This window comes from Vipera ursinii (assembly GCF_947247035.1).
Source record: "Vipera ursinii genome assembly, chromosome: 2".
In the NCBI taxonomy this organism is placed as follows: domain Eukaryota; kingdom Metazoa; phylum Chordata; class Lepidosauria; order Squamata; family Viperidae; genus Vipera; species Vipera ursinii.
Genome location: NC_139513.1, coordinates 57870089 through 57893874, shown reverse-complemented (window position 1 = coordinate 57893874; position 23786 = coordinate 57870089). Strand labels below are relative to the sequence as shown.

The 23786-nt window shown below is 41.8% G+C and overlaps 1 protein-coding gene across 2 annotated transcripts; it reads right to left on the bottom strand.

Annotated features, from left to right (window-relative positions):
• Positions 1–1299: 1299 nt before the first annotated feature.
• Positions 1300–22592, bottom strand: WNT5A (Wnt family member 5A). Of its 2 annotated transcripts, none has more exons than XM_083353208.1 (5): positions 22539–22592; positions 14260–14387; positions 12918–13183; positions 8550–8842; positions 1300–4509 (listed from the first exon to the last, which is right to left on the bottom strand). In XM_083353208.1, the coding sequence occupies exons 2-5, from the start codon at positions 14379–14381 to the stop codon at positions 4051–4053; spliced, it is 1140 nt and encodes a 379-aa protein (XP_083209334.1). In that variant the 5' UTR covers positions 14382–14387; positions 22539–22592; the 3' UTR covers positions 1300–4050. The 2 variants fall into 2 exon arrangements, with proteins under 2 accessions (XP_083209334.1, XP_083209333.1); XM_083353207.1 differs by lacking the exon at positions 22539–22592 and adding an exon at positions 19135–19352 and having other exon boundaries at positions 1301–4509.
• Between the last annotated feature and the right edge of the window lie 1194 nt (positions 22593–23786).

Sequence of the window (23786 nt, the reverse complement as noted above, 5' to 3'; positions counted from 1 at the left end):
CAAAGTCCAACTAGGCCAGAGAAGGCCATCTTTAATTTTAAGGAAATCTGGATCACCAGACTGTGCCACCAGATTTAACACGCCTCTTGGAATTGTCAGCAATCCATTTCTGTCCCTCAATATGGAAACCCTAAGAACTGGCATCCGAACTGACTTCTTTCCTTTCTTCTTCTAACTTCTTTCTGGGCATGCAGTTTGGGGCAGATGAGTAGCCACTGCCCTTTTTAAAGTCAGGCTGCTTCTGAGCCACATGGATTTGGTTCCTCTGTCTGGATCTGCAGGAAAAAGCCAAGCCTGGCTGTCATCAGGCTTTTACAGCACAGAGGAGCTGCTTGGCATGGTTGGTGAGAACAGCACGTAATTGTACAATGTGAACACATTTACTGGATTTTGTACCGGGTAAGAACTTTTTCAGGCTCCTTCCAACTACAGTTTTGGGAGGAAGAAAATATTCTCAATTATATGCTTGAGCACTAGGACGATTATATACTTGTTTTATCTTATAAGACACAGTGCTAGCTTTTTAAGGAGGCCCTTCCATGAGGAGATTAAATAACTCAAGATGACAGCAAGATTTTAATTGCATCAAGGCTACCAAATCAACTTTTTTTACCCTACCCCCATGGACTCCTCTGCTTAAAAAAATTAGCAATACTCCTAGTTAATAAAAAAAAGTGTAATGGAACCCTAATGGATTCCTTGATTTTAAAGCAAAATGCATTATGACCTTTCCCTTTTTTATATTTTATAATATGCTGTTATAGGGTTATGGCCTTCCTATTAACAAAATGGCTAGCAACAGCACCTATCACAAATCAGAAACACCCATTTATTTGAAATATATTTTCCATATGAGTAAGGGATATTAGTGACAAAACATGTTACATTGCAAATACTGCACCTTTCATGCTTCCGAGTAGTTACAATGAAAATATTAAAGAATGTGTGTGTGTGTGTGTGTGTGTGTGTGTGTGTGTGTGTGTGTGTGTGTAGGTCTTGGCATGAAAATCTACGAATATATATATATATATATATATATATATATATATATATATATATATATATATATATATATATATATAAATGAGTGAAGCAAAGAACTTAAGAGATATCTACTTAACAGCGAATGGATCTTTTGGACAATATTAAAAATGAGAATTCAGAATTCTCAATATTCTCTAGAACTTAAATGCAGCTTCAAGATTCCATAAAGGATATCTATACTTATTTTTAAACTGATAAAGAATCTACCTGAGAACAACAGTCTCTTTTACAATAAAACTCTCAGTCCAACTCACCTCACAGGGTTGTTGTAAGACAAATAGGAGGAGGAAGGAGAATTAAAAGATCTGCTGCCTTGATTTATTTATAAAAATAACATAGGCAGAATAAAAATAATAAAAGTGCTTTTTTAAAAAATACCTCTCCTAAAAGAATTAAAATCATCTCCCAATATATAACCAACATTTTATTTTATAGTCTATCTTCCAATATGGCATAAGCCTTTAAAAAACCCAATGTAATATACAAATCACACAAGACAAAAATATGTACATTAAATGTACAGAACAAAGAAGGGGACATAGTAGATTTACATATTATCTGAAGAACAAAGTGAAGTATTTTACATTAAATAGCATTTTTAATAGCTAGGATCATTTGACCTCTCTGCTCATAGGCAGAAGTCATGATAAAGGATAAGTGATTCAACATAATTTTAAAACACGGTGGTTTTTGTATAATAAAAACCAAAAGTGACATATTCAAGAACTAGTGCTTTATTTATTTATGAAAATTATTGTTGCCATTGGTTTGCAAATACTAGGAACCATGGAAGTAAATATTTCCTTGCACAATAAATTAAGAGCAATCATCATTGTAAAAGCTGGTAATCATGATGGCATTAACGAGAAAGCTCACAGTCTGTGACAAATGAAACTTCTGGTACGTTAATGAAAGGTGGAAGTCTGGCATTAATTCCAATCTGTTTATATTTATTGGGCTGGGTGAATTTGGGTGAGGTCTTGGAAGCTGAAGAATGCATTAAATTTGTGTCAAGGGAAAAAAAGATTCTCTTCTTACATGAAAACTGGCATGTTATCCCTGTACAAGGGGCCATGCTAATTTTCTCTATATTGTTCCAATTCAAGTAAATGTCTTGCCAAAACATGCTTCAACGGCACATGTACTAAAATTGAAACAATACACAGATTTACTATGGCTACTGTGCCTGTATAATATGCTAATTCATCACAGAATTTATTTATTTATAAAAAAAGGAAAAGGTATCATTTGTTTCCATTACTAGCAACAATGAATTTGCAATAAATCTATTTCAGCTCATCCCAGCTAAGTGTTCTATGCTGTTAAGGGCAGCATAGTGCTGGACATTAGGTGGAGAACCAGGTTGAGCGAGGCTGTTCTAAACCATACATTAAACTTTCTGGAATTCTGAGCTCAAGTGCACAACCAACAATTCAGATCATGCCAAATCTTTCACTAAACCAAGTTGAAAAATCCAATACTTTCTGAAAGGAAAAAGAGAGTTAAATTGTGACTGACTTGCCCTTCAACAATTTTCAAGCTCCAGAAAAAGGGAGGCCAGCGTCCAACCCAAATAAAGCCCCTTAAGTGAATTGACAGTGTTTTTAAAATTGGGGGAGGATAATAATATGCTTAGTCTAAACAAAGAAACCGTCTGGTAATTTGAACAGACTTTATGTTCTTTTTTTCTTAAAGAAATCGTTGGTTTGTAGTTTGTACTGACAACATATATGTATGAGAAAAGGTTTGAGATACTAGACACCAACAGACCAAAGTTTTCCCGTATATAAGTAACTGCTCTAATATAGTCTGAGCAGTTTGTGCATAGCCACAATATATTTTTAAAGCATTGTGCATTAAAACAAACAAAAGTAGCACAGGATGATGAAAAGGATATTGTTTGCCACACAGCCCACTTTAAAATTTTCAAGCTGTTATACAGGACAGCCAAGTTCTCAATTCCACAATGATATGAGCCAACTTCCATTTCTGAAAAGAAACATACTACCCATAGCACTTTAAAAATAAAGAATCCTATTTTTGTAGTGCACAATACAGATTCAGTTTCCAGCATTATTTAGCACACAAACTTCAGGAAATCAGTTAACTTATTAATATTCTCTTAAACTAAGGCTGTCTAAGCATACATGAGATGTGCTTATTTTACTGCAACTTGCAGTATTCCAAATATTGCTTTGATCTACGAGTACTTAAAAGTCAGGTTTTATTGATTTTGTTTGTAATTTTTAAGAAATGGTATTTGCCAATTCAAGTACTGTATCTTCTGAGAAACGTATTATGTGAATGATGGCGAAAGAACTGCATTTTTCCTTCCTAGCATCTTTACATGCCCAGTCCTCACTCAATACATGTTCACATGTAGGCCAAGAATAAATGAAAAAGCTCAAATTAACTTAATGGATTTTAAAAGTTACCTAGCAGCACAACAGTAGTTTAGGGACCTTATGCATTTACCCATCCTTGCAGGTTGCCATGCAACTAGGTTTGAAGAACGCTGTGCTAAAGTTTTACAGATAAAGTAATCATTACCATTAGAACATTTTTATTTTTATTATTTTTTGATCACTAAAGTTATGAACAAAAGCCACATCCAGATTTTTTGTATTACCAAGTCCAGCCCTGCTCTGATCCAAAGCATGTGACACAAATACCTCATCTACTGCATTTATACCATGTTTCTTGTGACTGTTTTGGTATAGAGTGGATATCCTTTTAAACTATCCTATTTTTGTTGCTATTGTTAAATCTTAATCCCAAATATGCAAATAAATATTCTGTCAATTCCCTCCCTCCATTATTGCAAAAAATATAAAACTATGCACAATCAGAGCTGGATGTAACAAGGTTTCCCCATCATTTCTCTTTGCAAAAGATTTAACATATAAACAAGGAAAGCAACCCATTGGGCACTATAAATAAGAACTGAGATCATTTAGGACAATTCCTCTGCTGGTGGACTGGAAAGATTCTCCCACACAATCCCACTTATTTGCAGACAAATTGGTCCACAATCTCTGTGCATTTCTTGCATTTCACATAGCAGCACCAATGGAACTTGCAATGGCAGCGTTCTGTCTGCACGGTCTTGAACTGGTCATAGCCCCGGCCACAGCACATAAGTTCACAGCCATCCATGCCTTCTGAAGTCTTATTGCAGAGTCGGCCCTGGGTGCCCAGAGACCCAGTGCTCTCATTCCGCACGCAGTAATCAGGACTAGGGTCAATGTATACCAGGTCATAAATAGTTGGTGCATTGAAGCGGCTGTTCACCTGAACCAGTTTGCCACGGAGATTGAGTTTCATAGCGGCAGCACTGTCATATTTTTCCTTCAGCGCATCTCCCACCTTGCGAAAGTCAGCCAATTGCAACCAACAGGTCTTTAGGCTGCATGATCCAGAAACACCGTGACATTTGCAGGCTACGTCCGCCAAGCTATACACTGTCTGTAGGAGTCAGAAGAAGAAAAGTTAGACCTATTGCCGCAAAATATAAACTGGTGTAAAATAAACAAAGCAACCACTTCTGTATGCACTACTCTTTGGGGAAACAGCTGCGAATGATAGCGTCTCCTCACTTGGCACAGTCTATTCTATCCTCCAGCATCCCTACCTCTTTGAAATCTCCTGTTAGCCTGCTGCTAAGTAACAATTTTTATTTTACTTATTCATTCAATTTCTGTAGCAGCCCATCTGAACCAAATGACTCTGGGCAGCTTACAATTCTAAAACTATAAAACAGTTAAAACAATATAAAACAATAAAAGTAAAAACATCCAGAAAACATTCATTTGGAGAGGTGATTAATTTTTTACCTTTTTTTTCTTCTTTACAAAAACTCCCCCATTCTTAACTGCTGCTGGTTGTCACATCATACCCAATGTAATAAAAGAGTTTTTGACAGGTTTGTCTGACAATATATTTTATCTACTTTTTTTATCTATCAGCCCATTTATTATTTTTGTATTAAAAAACAGAGGGAAAAGATATAGAAAATATAAATGTCGAAGTTACTATGACCTGCACTTCCATATTCAGTAGAAAACCTTTGCAGCATTATCAGTTACAAAATTGTAGTTTTAGAAAATTGCTTTAGCAGCAAAGTTGACAGTAAAATATTAAAAATCAGGCTATAAATTGCTAAAATGTAGAAAAGAAACTGTCCTATCTTCCCAATGTTCTATGACATGATACTACCTCACAAATTTCACTAAAAATGAATTCATGAAAAGGCAATTGTACTCAGCAATTGTATGCAGTGTGTTGTTCAGTCGCTAAATCGTGTCCAATACTTTGCACGCCCTTGGACCATACCATGGCAGCCCCCCCCATCCTCCACTGTCTTCCAGAGTCTGCCCAAACTCATGTCCATTGCATCAATGACACTATCTAACCATCTCATTCTCTGCCATCCCCTTCTCCTTTTGCCTTCAACTTTTCTCAACTCTAGGATTTTTTCCAAGAAGTCCTTCTTCTCACTTGGTGTCAAAGAATGTATGTAGTAGTTCACTGCATTATTTGAATGATTCTCCCCACATCTCTGGAGGTTTTTCTTCTTCACTTTTTCAATTAGCATTGAAAATATGGGAAATAAAAAATGTTGCATGCAAACTGAAACTTGTTTTAACGTGTAAATGGTCCCAGAAAGCAACAATACTGGAATAAATAATCATGGTCATCTGTTTGTCATTTCCAACTTGTCTGCAAATGGTTCACCATATGCTGATGGTCAGGATCAAAGAATATACTCCATCCTGTGTTACAAAATTATACCAAGCTAGCAGGATCAAATGTATGGGAAAGTTCTAGCAAAGTTGAATGGACCTACTTACACCTGTTGGTATTAATGAGCTTAAGTTACCATGGAGAACTTGTTGTGTTACTTCAAGCATATTATGTAAGATTAAAGATTGTTTTATCTTTCCTTGGCATGCTGGAAGGGATACGGGGGGAAAAAGGATGCCAGGCATTATTAGAGGCCCTAAAAAAAGGAATGGGACAAATTTCTGATCAATCTTGAGATATGCAACCTGATCACACTTCTCCAATTAATACACTTCTGTGGCTGCTGAAATGCTACAAATGTCTTAGCATTACACAAATTATGCCAGTCTAATATGCTCATACCTGGTCCAAACATACCAATTCCAGTACAATAATATACCATTTTTATGCAAGAGTATGATGTTACTGTTGGTGAAGAGGTTCTCCCTCTCTCACTTCCCCTACATAACTACATGAAGCAGCTTTCTGAATATTCAGATTTTTAAGTATATTAACCTACCATAAATGGCCTTCTCTCTTTCAGCAATGGCTGTTGAGCTGTTAAATCCTTAGAATTCCATCTTATTAGATATTATTTTATTGGAACCACAGATGGTTGCTTAGCAATCTAATATTGGGTGATTCCAAAAAAGCTGAGAAGAATAAGTCCTAGTTTTGATGAGAGACTACCCGAAAATTCAAGGGCTGTTAGCCAGAAGAAAATGGCAAACTATTTCCATCCATATAGTCAACAGGAGTTGAGGTTGATTTGAGGGCATCTTTGCCTTTTTTTTATTATTATTGGAAGCCATTTCAAGAACCAGTACAATAGGCAACAACGTGAAAAGCAAAAGAATGTGTCTGAGCATGTTTCAGATGTGCAGATTTATTCTTCTTCTCTTTTCCACCTCCTGATTTACAACAATCAAACAATGCAGCAAAAACAGAAAATAAGCAGGATCAGAGGTCCCTATCCATGGCTGATAAATGGGTGGTCATCCTCAAGTGAGCACAAGCACAAGCTCATGCCTTGCATACTAACTGGATGTCATCTATCTTCACCACTACCCCCTGGTTCACCAAGATAACGAGATATCAGTCCCTCCCTTCTCTATTCAATTCAAAGTTGTTTGGTGCTGCTCAGCAAGCTGCAGATTTGGTAAATACAATGATGCTAACTCTTCCAATAACGAAAAGAAAGATCAGTAGAAAGAAGGTAATCAACTTTGGCAGGTACATTTCAAGAAGGGAAACTGGAAATAATTGAACCTGTGAAAATCCAGATTTCCAGCAAAAATAAAACTTCTGAGTGGTATATACAAGTTGGTTTTACCTATTACCTTTAGACTGGAAAAAAAATCCATGATACTTCAGCAGTCAGTTGACTGGCTTATTGATAGTAGAATTGCATCAGATTTTTCTTTTCACTTCCCATTTTCATACTGGAAAGATGTGCTGCTCCTAGAGCACATTTTCCATTCCATTTCAGCATCTCCCTCCCACACTACTCTTCATGCATAGCCAAGTGACTCCATCCAAAAGAGAAAACCCCAGAACACCTCTGGGTGGGGGACAAGCCGACACCGCAATATCCTCTTTGTAAAGTCTTGGCAAGAAGACCTTGATAATTTACCCTGTATAAATAGACATGAGTCAATGTTGACACAGCCCCAAAAATCCTGGGGTCTGACACATTAGGTAGATGCTGAATGCCATTTCCACCCAGCATTAAAAAGGGGGGAGGTTCAAACCCTGCCAAATGGCAAGGGAGGAAGGCAACTCAAAAGGGTGGTAGCAGGGAACCACTCAAAGCCGTCATAGGCAACTGTGAAAAGTCATTTTTCTTCTTTCTAGCAGCAAGTTGGCCTTTCCAAGGCTTTCAGATGCCTTCTTGTCACATTTAAATGTTATTAATTTTCAATTATCCTTCATCTTAATTTACCTTGAAACACAAGTGTAAAGTCTCTAGCCGACTTCTCCTGGCACCCTCAGTTGTAGGAAAAATAATGATTTTGGCTCCTTCCACTTCAGGGCAATAAAATGAAGTTTACACTCATTCGTTTGAAAGATTTCAAAGATTAAAAAAAGCCATAAAACCAATTTCCACCACAAAAAAGCCTGTTTTTTAATAATACAGAGAGGGTGGCACTTTTTTTTTTACAGCCTTATAAGGAAGACTGAAAATAGCCCCACACAAGAACATTTCGCTCTAGTAAATATGCTTCTTCTTTCATCCCTTCCAAAGAAAACTGGATGGGTAGGAAATATAAGCTAATAAAACTCTATTCTGCAGAAAATTTACTGTGACTTGCACAATTTTACTAGAAGAATCTTGGAGGGAGAAAAGTATAATTTCAGCCCCATGTACAGGAAGGAAATCAAGCATTAGTTGTTGCAGTGGCACTGCAGTGGACTGTAAACTCTTGGGGGTTTTTATTATTTAAAATGGGACATTTGTCTTTTATCTAAATTGAGGTATTGTATCCTGTCTAGTCTACCTCTACTAGTAGTGGTATCAATAAAGATTGTAATAATCATTTCTGCACTTCTTCATCAGGTCTGTTCAAGAAAACAAATTCAAAAACAAGACAGCTTATTCCAAACAAATGAACAATGTGAGAATAGGAATTGATGGAAAAAATCAACCTTTCTGCAAATTACGCAGCAACAAAAATCTTGGTAAGAGCAAACAGATGAAAAGAATCCCCTTTTGAGCTACTTACTCTTCTGCCTGCCTCGTTGTTATGTATGTTCATCAAAATTCTAGCGCTCTCATAAGATCCTTTCTGATAGATCCGCTCTCGCTCACGGGCGTCCACAAACTCCTTGGCAAAACGATAGCCATAATCAATGTTATCTCCACAGCCCCCCCACAGCCAGTCCCGAGGTAGATCTTTTGGCCTGGCAGCCCTGCTGCAACCACAGGAAGACAGCTCTCCCTCTCGACAGGCACGGCTCATGGCATTCACTACGCCAGCAGCACTGACAGCGTATGTAAAAGCAGTTTCCCGGCTGCCTACAAAAGAAGAAAGGAGAAAGAGAGGCTGCTCAGCACTGGAGGCCAGGGGGCATACATTTATTTGTCAAAGAAGAAGATATATTACTTTTATAATGGAAGAACTTTCCCCAATGGATTAATGTACTTTTGAAAAAATAGGGTATATCATGTGAACATAAGTATAATATTTGACCAAACTTGTTGGTATTGGATGAAGTTCCTATTTTTAAAAAAAAACAACTATGAGGAAATCCTCTTGACTGGTCCCAAAATTCATTCACCCTTGAGGTATCTGATAAACTAACAAAAAATGTATACTGGAAAAGAAGGTTCTGATATAATGATGAGGCTCACAAACTTATCAAGAATGGTTGAGGTGTTCTCTAGAAATGTACTCTATACCAAGTGACCTGCACAAAAAATGTAAGAGGTTAAGAGATGCTTTTAAGGTAAGTAAGAGATTCAGGTTACCCAAATAGGCCAGTTACTGAATAGTCTGAAAGTAAATTTATTGGTTAATAGGTTACTCAAATCCATAGAAGTTTAATAAAATTGGCAAGTCCAATCCTGATTTCTTCCAATTTTAGCCATATTGAGCAATTGTCTATAGCTTTTTAAAGTTGTAACTAAGGATACTGTCACAAAAGATAAAACGCAATAATTTGAATGTCAATCCTTTACAATGTGGTGTCCTAGGTCCTAAAATCCTCTCATTCCAGGTTTTTCCAAATAAAAGACAAATTAATTAGTTTAAAAGTATATAGCTATATTTTTAAAAGCCAAAGAATTGTATTTAAAACAAAGGTTTTAAAATTATATTATCCCAAAGAGGTTTGCTGTCAGCTTTCTGGCAGTCAGATTAATTTTTGATAGTATGTTAAAATCTGATTTATTTTAATACACCTACATGAATAAGGGAGAAGCCGTATGATTTTTACACTAGTATGGTTCAGATTAAGTTCATAAACACTTTACTTCCTTTTGCATACATATGACGATTATATATATTTTAGTATCATTTAGGTTTTATGTTTTTCTCCCAAAGTATATTTTAAGAGATTTTTTTTTACTGTGGCATGGAGAAAAAATGCAGAGATGGTATACTTTAAGAAAAATAACAGATGGAATAAATTTATTTGTGGCATGTTTAAGACAAATATCATTAACTTTGACAATATTAGAAGTCTCTCTGCCAGCAACAGAGTGTTGGTTTGTTTAGAAGTTCTCTATCCTGTGCTAAGCATAAACATGATACCTTTACATCACAAAAAGATGACATGTTAATCTTTATCCATTTCAAACAAGAAAAATCCTTTCCTCCATATATGTAATTTTGAAAGAAAGTCTTCAGAAAAAGTAAGAGCATTTGCTTACATGGCTCAAAAGTTAGTTTAAATTGTAATCTTACTCAGAGTTTAGCTTTTTAAATACCACCGATTTAGTGGTTTTCATGATTTAAGTGAATACCAAGTACTGGACTTTTTTTAAATCATATACTTTTATTGAAATATATAGTAGGGTACTAAGCTAAATTGATTTCGAAAAGCATTCTCCGCTCCCAACCCAACTTTTGGAGATCAAGTCATAGACATAATTCTGAGAAAATGTTTGGTTTGTTATCATTTACTGTTTCATCTAGCCAAGGCGAAGGTACCCAAATATTTCCAAAGTATTGGAAATAGCCAATATTTCCAGGATTGTTCAGAAAACAAATACTTGTGCCAACAGTAATGTATGTTGATATATCACTACATCAGCTCTTAAAGAGACAACACCAATATACTTCATCAGTCTGATTTGTTCATTTCAGCAATAAAGACATCAATCAAATCATTACACTTTTATTCTTCACTTGAATTTAGACTAAGAATTGATATAACCTTGCAATATTTTAATACTTTACACAAATCTTCTAAGTATTCTTTCAAGTCAGCTAAGAATTTCTCACAAAAATTCTGAGAAACACCAAGAAAAAGAGCCAATAGGCTCGATCCTTTGTAACAAGTACACTTGTCACTGGATTTATAGCAAGGTAAAACAAGTGTTTAAGTAAGAAACAGGTGTCTGGATAAAGAGAAACAACAACCTATCTTTATATTTCACTTTAAGTAGGCTGAAATGTGAAATGACAATTCCTCACTGCTTCCGAGAAATTTGACACACTACTTGTTCTCACTAACATTTTCACGATCTAAAAAGTTGGATGCACACAATGTCCTGACTTGTGATTAACCGAAACAGGCTATTGCCATTTTAAATCACATGAAATAAAAGCAGATATATTATGAGCAGGAATCTAGAGGCCTGAAACTAAAATGAGAACTAGTTCCAGGCCTAATGGTTGCAAACTTTGTATAAACTCAGACATTAAAAAACCAATCTTCAAGTCCTGGACACATACATCTATGCTAATATATGAAATAATTTCAGGCCTTTAGCACTCTATATCTATGGAACATATCCCATAGTATTCAAGGCAAAATACTAACAACAAACAATTTTATTCTAAGCCTCCCTCAACAGCAATTATAATGCAAGACTTGCGAGAGAATATTTTAAGTCTTCAAAAGGCAAGTGTTTCCACTTACTTCATTAAAAAAGGCATGGAAAATCTTTGAGATTTTGTAAAGGTTATTTTACCTAAAATTAACTTGCAGAATAAATGTGACTTAACAGCATCCCTTCACGCAAAGCAGAAGCCTACTCAATCCTTAAATGAAGTTATTTTTAATCTAATTTTAAAGTCATTCCAATCCCTTCCTATCCTCTTTCAAAAAGAGGAATGTAAAATTAGATTTAGATCTAACTGTGAGTTAAATTGAGGGAAGGGTTAGACCGGAGGTACAGGCTTAGATATTCTAATGTCATTATTGCAAGTGGATGAGGGGAGAAAACAGCAATCCATCAGTCAACCAATAGCAACTTATAATGATGCTGTACTGAACCCATCAAATCCAATGGGGATCTCAGAGATAAGACCTCTGAAAAGCATAAAATGGAATTCTGCTGGTGTAAGCTCTTCAGCAAAAAAATAAAATTGTCAACTGACAAAAGATATACTCCTACTAAAGAGATCTTTTATGAACAATAGCAATTACTTAAGAATATGTATCATCTATGTATCTACGGGTGCATATACCCACATAGGCACACTTTCTGACTTATTCAAAGTATTCTGTCTGTAAACACCAACATAATTCACAGCATAGCTTAAATTTCTTTAATGAAAATTAGCTTGTTTTCAGAAAGCTATAATCCTGAACTTGCTTTTCTTGAGTTCCTTTAAACGTATGATTTCAATATTGGTATATATGTATATGGGACGCGGTGGCTCAGTGGGTTAGGATGCTGAGCTTGTCGATCAGAAGGGCAGCAGTTTGGCGGGTCGAATCCCGAGTGCCGCGTAACAGAATGAGCGCCTGTTACTCGTCCCAGCTTCTGCCAACCTAGCAGTTCGAAGGCATGTAAAAATGCAAGTAGAAAAATAGGGACCACTACGGTGGGAAGGTAACAGCGTTCCGTGCGCCTTTAGCGTCTAGTCATGCCGGCCACATGACCATGGAGACATCCTCGGACAAGTGCTGGCTCTTCGGCTTTGAAACGGAGATGAGCACCGGCCCCTAGAGTTGGAAACGACTAGCACACATGTGCGGGGGAACCTTTACCTTTACCTTTATATATGTAAATAAGCTTGGGCTGAAAAATTATGTATTAAAATAAAAGTCCAGAATAGACTTGATATAATGGTATCAAAAATTAAAGTGATTAATCCAAAGACAAAATTCAACCATTACATGATTTTGATATGAAAATAATCCCAGGCCAGTCAAATACCACTATCTGCCTCCAATCTCCTGTCCTAAAAACAGGTTTATTTTTGGGATGGGATGAGAACTACAGTATTATTCTTCTCTTTGCTATATAACTATCAGTTTCACAATGGCTGCTTGCTCACCAAAAATAAGTTTTTTTGCTAAAAGCATTTTAACGTTTCCATTCTTCATGGTCTTCAGTGGCACATAAAGAACCAGGCGAAGTTTTCTAGCACATAACATACAGAAATACTTCACGTAGATTCTAAAGCACTTCCTACCTATCTGCATGACTCTGCCAAAAACAGAGTTATTATCCACAGTACTACAATTCCATCTTCTATGGCGGAACTGATACTGGCATTCTTTGATCCCTGTCTTTGCACCCTCTCCAATGTACTGCATGTGGTCCTGGTATAAATGGCAGAGTTTCTTTTGTCCTTGAGACAGTCCTGCCAATTGGCTACAGAGAGGTTGGGCTCCAATTATATACACCTCTGGCATCTGGACAGGGTTCATAGGATTCATGTGGTTCATGCCTAGAGACCTGTAAAAGGAGAAGAGTTATATTAATAAGAGACAGTTCAAATACATAAACTGAATGCACATGCAGACATGGATCCCAGTCCTACAGCAGATTTACTTGGAAGTAAGATTCAGTAATGCTCTAGGCATACTGGCCAAAGTAGAAAGACAGACTTTTTTAAATATTTGAAATACTACACTAAACCACATGCATAAATTCAGAAGACAAAAATTAAATTATGCATCTATCTAAATCCATTTGCCCCCTTAGCTTCAAATTATTGCACTCACCCTACATTTTTGAGAACCTATTTTAAAAAAAACAACACTGAAGGCATTTGTCCTAATCTACCATACATTTTTAAAAAAATATATAATACAAGCTATTAGAGAATTACTACCTAAAACATATTGAACATCAATAAAATTAACAAGTTAAATAACAAAAAATATATAGTTCGTATGGAAACTAGTAAACTATGTGAACGTATATCTGAACTAGACAATTCCTACAGACTTCATGAAATAAATGCCTTAATTTAACATCTACAACCAACAACTTCAGTTACAAAGAATATACTTTGCCAAATATTTTTCTAACTCAACTGTGTGTTTTAATGATAAATGTCTGTTAGTCAGACAGCACAACTATTTCCAAAAATTAAATTCCATTATGATCGATAGGGCTTACTCCTATGTGTGTATACAGAATCTATTCTATAACCGTATTATATTATTTCATTCAAAAATTAACAGAAAGCTACTAAACCCATTATTTTGAGATACCTCCCATGATTCACTTTTGTGTATACGTGCTTACGTTGCAAACTGAATACTCATTTCAACTTCACATTTTATTTAGTTTCTACTATACAATTGGTTCCATAGAGAATTTAAATTATTACATATATGTGGCAGAGTTCACTATAGGAACGGAACAAAAAAAAATGTTAAGTGTTTCATAAATCAAGTATTTACATTTTCCAGGAACTATCTGGGCCTTCCTTCTTCATATTATCTGGAAACTGAAGACAGACACACCTATATATTGTGTGTTGGGGGGATTAGAAATGATAAAAATAGAATTTAAAAGCTTACCACCAAGAGCTGGCTTCTATCATGATTTGGAGAAGTGAAGAGAAGATGGTCAGACCCAACAAAAAGTATTTGGTAGTCATTGCCCCTGTCCACAAAGCTCCACTTTGCATTATTGCTCCCATGCACTTCTGTAGGGGAGGGAAGAGGAAAGAGACTGATTTGACTGTTATTGCGCGGCTCAGACCATTTCAAAAATGAACAAAGTCCAGCCTGGGGGGGGGATTCTCTGCAAGGCAGCAGCAGCCCTTCTCCCCAATGAGTTCTTACAGTGCAATGGCCAAGCCACTGCCTGCTGCTCCAAGTGCACTCATCCACCCAACTGCCCCACTGTTGGATCTGAGTGTTTGACTAACTCTCCAAGCAGCCCAAATACTGAAGGAAAGCTGAGCGGTACCCAGCCCTCGGTCCTCCCTCTCTTCCTTCTCCTCCTCCTCCTTTCCTTTTTCTCCTCCCAGACTCCAGTAGACAAGACCTTGACTTTGGGGCACAACCCAGCCCTTTTGCAGCAAGTTGGGTGCTGCTGGGTTCCATGGCTGACCACCCTGTCAGGAGAAGCAGGTGGGCTGAGGCAGGGAAGAGATAAGTCAACACACACACACACACACACACACAGGTACAGCACATCAACACTACACAGGGTTTGCAAGAACCCACCCCAAAAGGGTAAGGGAGGGCTAGCAATGGCTTAGTGTTCTGAGGACCGATCGAGATTTCTCCTTCTCTAGTGAATTCTGGAGTGGTAGGGTAGGAGGAGTTGGGCTCAGGGGTGACAAGCCTTCTCAATGGAAGGAGACGAGCATTCCCCATTCTGCATTACTGGCGGGAACCGAAGGCAATTAAACATCCGACAGCGTAACCCAAAGCAATTAGCGTCTCTCTTTGCCCACTTAAAAGAAATTTCACGAACGTTTCTATCCACTCCATCGAGATTGTCGCGATTCATTCGCGGCCAGAAGTGACTCCCTTTCGCTTCCAGGGGTAGCCTGGCGCACCTTAAACCATTCACTCCGTAGCCGGGTTTGAGAATCGGGCAGCTTCAGAGCCGCTCCCCCGATAAAGCAGAAGGCTCTCGGAACCACCGCAGACCGCCACGGCCCTGGTTCGCCCGCGGAGGGCGGGTGTGCTCTTCACGCACAACCCCGGGCTTCCTCGCACGCAAACGCCGCGCATCCGAATGAGGAGGGCTCCGAACAGGCAGCCTTCGAGTTGCACGCTCGCTCGCTGCCTAGGCATGACTGCGTTGGGAAGGCGAGTATCCTAGGAGGGGCTCCAAAGGATTTTAGGCACGCCAGACGGGTTGGAGACTGGAAAAGACAGCCCTTCAACGGGCATTTCCATTTGCAAGGTGTTGTGTGTGTGTGTGTGTGTGTTTTTAAGAGCAGCACAATCCAGTGCTGTTTCCCTGCACTCCCTTGCAAATAGATATTTCAACCTGGTCGGTAGGGTTGCAGTGTTAACTGTCCCGACCAGGAGACAATTCTACTCGCCACTCAAGTCTTTAACCGCGTCTACTCGGAAGCCCGTGCTGCGTTATTTCCAATGGGATTACTCTTTCTCCCCCCCCCCCCCCCACACACACAAAATTACTCCTCCGGTCTTAACTACCACCCAAGAGATGAGGGGGGGAGGGGATAATACAGCTGAAGGTGTAGTGTGTTCCGGGTAGGAAGAAGGCGGGATCGCGCTTGGCGCGTTTCCGACTGCAAATCGCCCTCCAGGTGCGACTTGCAAAACTCTTGGGGAAGTTTGGTTTATTCCTCTGGGAATCCGCCCCCCCCCCCCCCCCGTATTGCTCGGCGGACTCTCCTCGGCCTCGTGCTGGGTAAAAAGGAAAATGGCTTTCCAGATGAGCGGGCCAGAACGGCTTCTTCCAAGCTTCAAGAAGCGGGGAAATGGAGTTGGCCCGCGAGTCACATTTTAACATGCTTGAACTCTCGCCGACGGGAGTCTTGGCACCGGGAATAGTCCCGAAGGACGTAATCTGGCCTCTTCCGAGCCCCTTCCATCTCGTCCTCGCGCCGCTTTTGTTTTGGTTCAATCCCACGGAAAATAAGGCGCGGTCGCGCCCCGCTAAGAGGTCCCCTCAAATGTAGAGTGACAGAACGCTGGAAGAATTTGGGGGAACGGGCCGGTGAGGCTGCGCGTCTAAAGAGGGGCGCCCGATTTATTTCTCTATCCGACTGAAGCGCCACACGGGAATGCAGCGAGTTCATGCCCCATCAAGTCGCCCACGCTTCAGCAAAAGAGGGGAGGTTAAAGGGGCCGAGGGGACCGTGAAAGCCAACTGCGGCCGCCCCCTCGTCAAAGGCGAACAGCGTGCGGAAAAACCGGCAGATGGAAAGAAAAGGCGGCTCCGTTAGCCACTGCTTGACGGCCCCCTCGAGGCGTTTCAGTCGCTTCCCCTACCTCCGGCCTAAGCTTCCCGTGTGGCCTTGGGCCCGTTCCCTCCGTTTCGCGTGATCTTTAGCTGTGGTGCATCCATGCAGGAGCTCGCGGCTCAGGACTTCAGGCCGCAGTTTCGGCTTTCCGCTCGGGAGCAGTGGGCTCGCAAGGTGCAATCTGACAACGCTAATCCAAGTATAAACCACTCGCGAGAAAGTTGAATCTGAGGGTCACAGCGGTCTGGGTCTAGGGCAGGGGTCGGCAACCTCGGCTCTTTTATGACTCGTGGACTTCAACTCCCAGAATTCCTGAGCCAGCTATGCTGGCTCAGGAATTCTGGGAGTTGAAGTCCACGAGTCATAAAAGAGCCGAGGTTGCCGACCCCTGGTCTAGGGTGGGACATTTGCTGAGGCTTACTACTAAAACTCTGTGTGTGTGTGTGCGCGTGCGTGCGTGTGTGTGTGAGAGAGAGTGAAACAAGGGCCTTTTGGGAAAGGGGGTACAATGGAGAAAATCCCAGCCCGCGGGTGGCCCATTGGAGCTGCCGTTTCTGAAGCAAGCACTCGATTGTACTATTTTGCTGACGCGGGAGGAAACCTTATTAAGGACATCCTAAGCCTGCACTGAGTACTCGGAATATGCTTCGTGCAAAAAAACTCTGCTAGCAGAATCCAAAGTTTTACTGCATTTTATATACAAAAACCCTTTTCTGCTCAAAAATAAGCGGAAGGGACTCCACAGGTTGAAGAGACAGGAGGAGAGCTTTAAATATCTTATTACACAGAAGACAAGTTGCCTGACTTGGAAGTTCTGTCACGTTGCTCTAAGGAGGCTTTCTCCTCCTTCCCCGATAGAGGGCAATCGCAACCGCGAAACGCAGGTCCAGACGAAAGCCGGCTGAGCTGGAGTTGTCGCCTTCCTCTCGGCTTTTGGTGACATTCATTACTTTTGAGTTTACTCAGTGCACCCTAGCGCAGAGCAGAAAGGACCTCAGAGCGAGACGCCTCCCCCATCCCATCCCAGACGGGGCGCCCAAGAAAAACGCACCGCGCTCAAGCAGATCCCTCCACTCCTTCGGGATGGAACCATTTTCTGTATCTGCAAGAGGGTCCGTAGCAAATACAGCTTCTCTGCAGCCGATTGTCTTTGGGACACTGGCAAAAAAAGAAACCCTTTTATACATCCGCCCCCCCCCCCTCTGCAACGGAGCGCGCCAGCCTCCGGGCTTCCCCGCTTTCGACCTTGTCTTGTTTAAAAAAAAAACAACGCAAGGGGACTGGAAAGTCTGTTAGTGCATCTGGTTTTATGGCCTCTGTTTTAATGCTCAGTCCTACTTGGAGGTAAGTAGGTATGCAGACTGCGAGCCGTTTCGGACCTGGTGGCTTGCAAAATGCAGCGAGAATTGCTGCAAGGGGCCGGCTCGGATTTTAGAGCCGATACCTGTCAACCCCCAAGTGTCCCGGACGTTTGGTGGGAATGATTACAGTAGCTTCAGGTTTTCAACAAAGGGAGCAAGTCAGGCGCTGCATACCAGGCGGTGGAATAAAGCGACTGTTTCGGCTCACCCCATGATTAACCCAAATGCAAGAAAATCGCCGGACTTTCTGTCCGTTTATGCCAATTTGCCTACCCCACCCATCGAGAGAAAAGCCGAACTTTCCTGGCTGAAGCTGAACTTTCAATGACCCCAAGACTGTAACTAATTTAGCATGCAATTGACAATTAAAAACAAACACACACTACTTTTTGAACATGGAACATTTGGAGCATCAAAGGGCCTGGGGGAGCGGGTGGAGACAAATCCCTTCCAACCTCCCTCCGCAAGTAAAAGCGGGACCCTTTACAGATGCAAAGTAACAACATACAGAACCCGAGAACAAAAACTGAGCGCTCGAGATGGAGGAGGAGAAAGTCATCCAGGGATTTTTTTTTCCTACTGGCCACCAGCCAAACCCCCTTAAAGGTACAGGCCCTTTCCAAGGCTGCCATTACCCCGTTTCTTCAATCCCAACGAGTTAAAGTGGCAAAAGCTGCCCTTTTAAAATCTACTGTATAGGCGAGAAAAGGCATGTGGATTTAGGGAGGAATTAAAGCTACTTTCCAAGGAAATCGACCACTCATTCCAAGGCAAATAAGAGGGACGACTAAAAAAGAAATCCTTTGAAACAACAGGTTTCTGCGAAAACTAAAAAAGTTTCGATTGCGGCGCGCGCGTGTCCTAACGCATAAACGGGGTTTAATGTTATGAGGGCAATGTTTACCCTTTCCCAGCAGCTCCACCATAAACCTAACATTCGGGATGTGGGGGGGGGGAATCAATAGGTCTGGCTAAGCTCATCTTTCCCAAGAAGAAAAAAAGTTTTCTTTATGTCTCAGGTTTTTCTGACTCAAAACCGGGAGGAAACGCCAACCATCGTCCCCCTCCTCCTCCCCGTGTCTCGAGCAACCGGATTTCAAGCACCCCCCCCCCTCTCATTTCAAAGCGCTACTTACCTCCATTGTGAGAGGGAGGGAGGGAGGGAGGAAGAGACGACGACCGAGGGGACCAGAAGAGAACCAGTCTAGCTTATAGCAGCAAAGTAATCCAATCGAGGAAGCCCAAAACCCAACTTCTCGTAAATCTCCTCCGCAGCAAAGAGGGGGTGACAAAATGACAGGGTTGTTCTGGCGCGGGAGGGGGAACGCTCCAGCGCTGGAGCGAAGAAGCCTCCTTCGCAAGGTCCATCCGCGGTCGAGCCGGGACAATCGCAACGTCTTAGACTCGGATCAGCCCAGCCAGGTAGCGCTGCCACGGCGCCGCCGCCGCCGCCTCCCGTGCGAGGCTCAACGCCTCCCGAGCACGCCTGCAGACTTCCTTCCCCGCCGCCGGCGTTGGCCGTCTACCTACCCGCTGCCACGGGTGCCCGGCACCGGCAAGCTTTGCCCCAGCGGAGTCCCTCCATTGCGAGAGCGCGAGTGAGAGAGACGGGCAAGGGAAAGGCGAACTCCTCCGGCATCAAAGAGTAGGAGAGGGGTGGCAGCGGCGGCGGCAGCAGCTGCTCCGATCCATGTCCCGCGGAGGCGCAAAAGTGCCGCTCTCCCTCGCCTTTCCCTCAGTCCCGACTACATTCTGTGCCGGCGGCACAAGGTAGTTCTTTCTCTTTCTCCTCGCTCGTTTGCTGCGCAGCCGAGGCGGGCGCGCTTCTGCTCCCTCGGCTTGGTGCGAAGTGCAAGAAAAGTTGCAAAGGGCGACGGCGTCTGCAGGGAAAGAAGCGAGGGGGGGGGAGGGGGGCGAGGGAAAGCTCGCCGAGACGCGCGTGCGCCGTGCGTCAACCTATTGCAACCCAGAGCGAGCTTTTAAGCTGCACCTCAGGCGGCAGCCTCTGGACTCAGCGCCGAGCTGCTGGCTGGGTGGGATAACGCGGCAGCGCCAATGCCAGCCAGCCAGCGGAGAGGGCGGCATTCTTGGAATTTATACCCGCCTGAAAGGACGACGTTAATCTGGAATTGCTCATCGCCCGACATCTGTTCATTGTTTTCCACGCCGTAGAGTGTGTGTGTGTGTGTGTGTGTATGTGGGGAGGGCGGGAGTGGAGTCGTGTTTGTACTGAGTTAGACTAAGCCTGGAAAGACTCGAATTCGAATCTGTCGCTCGGCCTTGATGTTCACTGAGTGCTCTCGGCCAAGTCTGTCTTACACTTCCTCTGTTGTTGGGAGAGGAAGCTGTCTTGACCTTCTTAAACTAAAGAGAAATGAAGCTCACCCACCCACCCCGGCCAGTCTTCAGATGCCGCACTTTTACTCTCAGTTGTCCTTTCTTGAATAGAGATTTGCACAGTTCGGTTACTTCCAGCATAAACTCATTTTAGAACCGGAAATTACTGTATTCCATGTTAATTCCTCCGTGTTTTTTTTAAATTTAATTTTTGGAAGACATCGTTTGATTTAGAACCGTTTTTACCACGTAAATCAGCAGTAGCAGTAACTTCTATGCAAGTTTTTTCGAAGGGAGCGTTCTTTTTTTTTAAAAAAATTCTAGCTTGCAACGTGGCTATCGGGTTTTGATTTTGGTGAAAGGCAGAAAGATGGCTTTCTCTAAAACGGAGGTTTGCACGAGATATCAATCTTAGGTCAGGGTAGACCAGCTGTGCAGACTAGTCTATTCCTGTGCATGTTTACTCAGGCTGGCAATGGCTCAATAGGCTTTATTCCCAAATAAAGGAGTGTGCGTGTGATTTCAACCCTACAGGCAAAATTTGACTTAGTGTATGGGCTCAGCTCCATGATTTCATTAATGCCAAAACTCAGCGCTGCAATGCACGGAATTAATAAAACAACCCTCTGCGCATGACCAGAATGGCTTTATCTCAATATATAACTATAGTTGTGATCAACACAGAGGCGTGACGTTTGCAGTTAAAGTTTAGAGCTTAATCCTGTTCTGCGCACAGTCAAATGGACAGGGCTGGTCGGGAGCTTCACGTGGCTATCTCCGACCTAATATTACTGTAGTTGGGATACTGTACTGACGAACGGCTCCGAACAGCCAACCTGCAAGCATTTAAACGTGTGCAAATGAACACCCTCTCGTGAGCGGGCAAGAGAAGCGACAAGCTACAACGGATCAAAGACTCTTTTTCCTACAAAGGGGAATATCTCTGGACAAGTCGCAAAAAACCTCGCAAAGCAGGATTGCAAGCTTTTCAATAACCTACCCTCCGCATTTAGTCCCCTTATACTGGTTGGTATTAGTCAGTGAGGTTCCATTAGGTAGTCCGCCCCATCAATAGCCCATCAATGTCTCCAAGTTTTAAAACGGCTGCTGAATAATACGATTGCTTTATAATTACTGTCAGACATAAAAGGTTATTTAAGGCACCTTACCAGATGACGCCTGCCCCATTCTGCCAGATATGATACTACTCTATGGCATAGAGAGAAGAGAAACTTTGTGGATAGTTTATGAAGTCTCTCTTGAAACCTGTCAATTTTTCCCGATTTTAGAACGATGGTAAATATATCTAACTCCCTAATCAGTCTTTAACACCATGCAGAGCGCTCGGTCCTAAACATGTATAGGCTGAAGTCCGAGCCTCCAAGATATAAGAAAGTCCAACAACCCCGTAATTTATTTTGTGCGCGAGTTCTTAACATGATGTCTCCTGAGTGTATTGGGACTCCCGGAATCAGTTGGGGAAAAATGGGAATTATACTATAGTCCCAAGACTATAGTAATACCTAGCTGGAAAAATACTAGATTGGAAATACATCATAATCCAAAGAGCGTTCGGAGAACGGCCAATAGCAAGGTAGGAAACTTATAGTATTGCAGACATTGTTGGCCAACGACGAGATACGTTGGTAATAATGGTTTAGCAACGTCGGCTTGTTTCCCCCATCCATCCTACAGGCTAATATTAATAATATAGTACTTTCTCACTGACGGGGGAAATTGGACGTATCACAAGCTTTGGGGATCAACTGGGCTTTTTATAATAAAATTATAAATTATTTAATTTAATTAAATAATTAAAATAATGTCTTTTATCCGCTCATTCTAAAAGACCTTTAAAGGAGGGAGAGAAAGGAAGCAGGAAAGAAATATTAGAACTGCATTAATTTAGCAAACGAGGATATGGGGGAAATCGCTTATTCAAAGCATTACTTAAGATACCTATTCATATTGCTTGCACAGAAAAAAACTTTCGTACAGCGCGAATCCATCAAGGTTAGCTTCGCGGGCTGTGCTCCTAAACGCACACGCGAAGAAGTCAAGTTACAAGTCCCAGCCTTGAACTCTCTGGGCCTGCGGAGCCAAAGTGCCGGAGAGCTATTCCTCACCACCGCCTCCCCCTTTCTCTCTTGCCTGAGCTGGAGATCCCTTTTCCGTCCTGCAATATTATTTCAACCCAACTTACTTCAACTTCAACGTGCAGTCCCCTCCCCCATCTCTTATTCGATCTTCCTTCTCCTTCGAGTCCAACGAAAAGGAGTGAGTGAGCTTGCGAAGATCGCTCTTGGCAGAGGCGGTCGATGCAGGACCCGGGCAGTTGTGGGGGGGGGGGAGGGGGCGAGGAGGAGATTTTTCCTCCCCTTCGGGCAGAGATGCCTGCCGGCTGGCAGGGACTGCTCGCCTGCTCAGACTCGGCGTGCTTCCGTTGTCAATTACGCAGATTGTTGACGGGGGGGGGGGGAAATCTGGAGGCAGGATCCTTTTGTCCTCTTCGACCTTCATAAGGCTCTCCCAGAGTCATTGCCCGCTCTTTCCCCCCACATGGTGCCAGCAGCTCAGAGGGAGAAGGACCAACAGGCCTTGAGCACAATCTGCTTTTGGGTCTTGGGGAATCCAAGCCATCTGGATCCTGCTCCTCAACCTTGCCAAAACGGGAATTAGGGAGAATTGTCTCCTTCCCCAGCCAGATACTCTTCAAATGGTTGAATCCCAACTCCCACCCTCCCCAAACTATGGCCCATGCTGTTAAGAGTGGGGATTATTGTCCCCTAATACTTCTAAATCCAGTGGTCCTTTGCATGAAATAATGTGACTGCTCCCAAATAAGTGTGAATTTAGTTTGAGTTTGCCAACTAAACAGTGATGGGTTCACCAATGGATAATTCTAACATTATCTACTAAAAAGCAATTTCTACTGATTTCCTTTAGGGCCTTTTCCCACTGCAGTGTTAGTGCTGTTCACGCATGGGAGGGGAGGAGAAATGTGCTGCCTTTATTTCTACTTCCTGACCTGCCTTGGACTTTTTGGTCTGACTTGCTGACAAATTGTAGGGCTCGGAATTTGAATGTGCACTACATAATAAGAAAAAAAAATATTTTTGATGAGTTCCTCGTCTCCCTCTTCTGCATATCACTAATCAGCGGGGCAAACATTTGCCAATCATGAAGTTGTGGCAAAAATAAAGTGGGCCAGGAATCTCCAAGCTCATTCTACAGCTTAGGAAGCTGAGACACGAGCAACACTCTTGCTAAGGATTTTTTCCCTTCTGTTTTCCTTTCTCTACCTTGGTCAAATAAATGCTAACTTTCAGACTTTATTCAAAAGTAAGGGTGGAGGGGTATCCTATCATTTTACCATTTTGCTCTATTGTCCTCGTGGATCCAGAAAAAGGTTCTACTGATAAGACTACTCAGCCAGGAGAATTGTAAGTGC

Coding starts and splice junctions, on each gene's coding strand:
- WNT5A (XM_083353207.1), bottom strand. Junction 8,843..12,917: donor TGGCAGAGTCATGCAGATAG/GTAGGAAGTGCT, acceptor CTTCTTTTGTAG/GCAGCCGGGAAACTGCTTTT. Junction 4,510..8,549: donor ACAACGAGGCAGGCAGAAGA/GTAAGTAGCTCA, acceptor TGACTCCTACAG/ACAGTGTATAGCTTGGCGGA.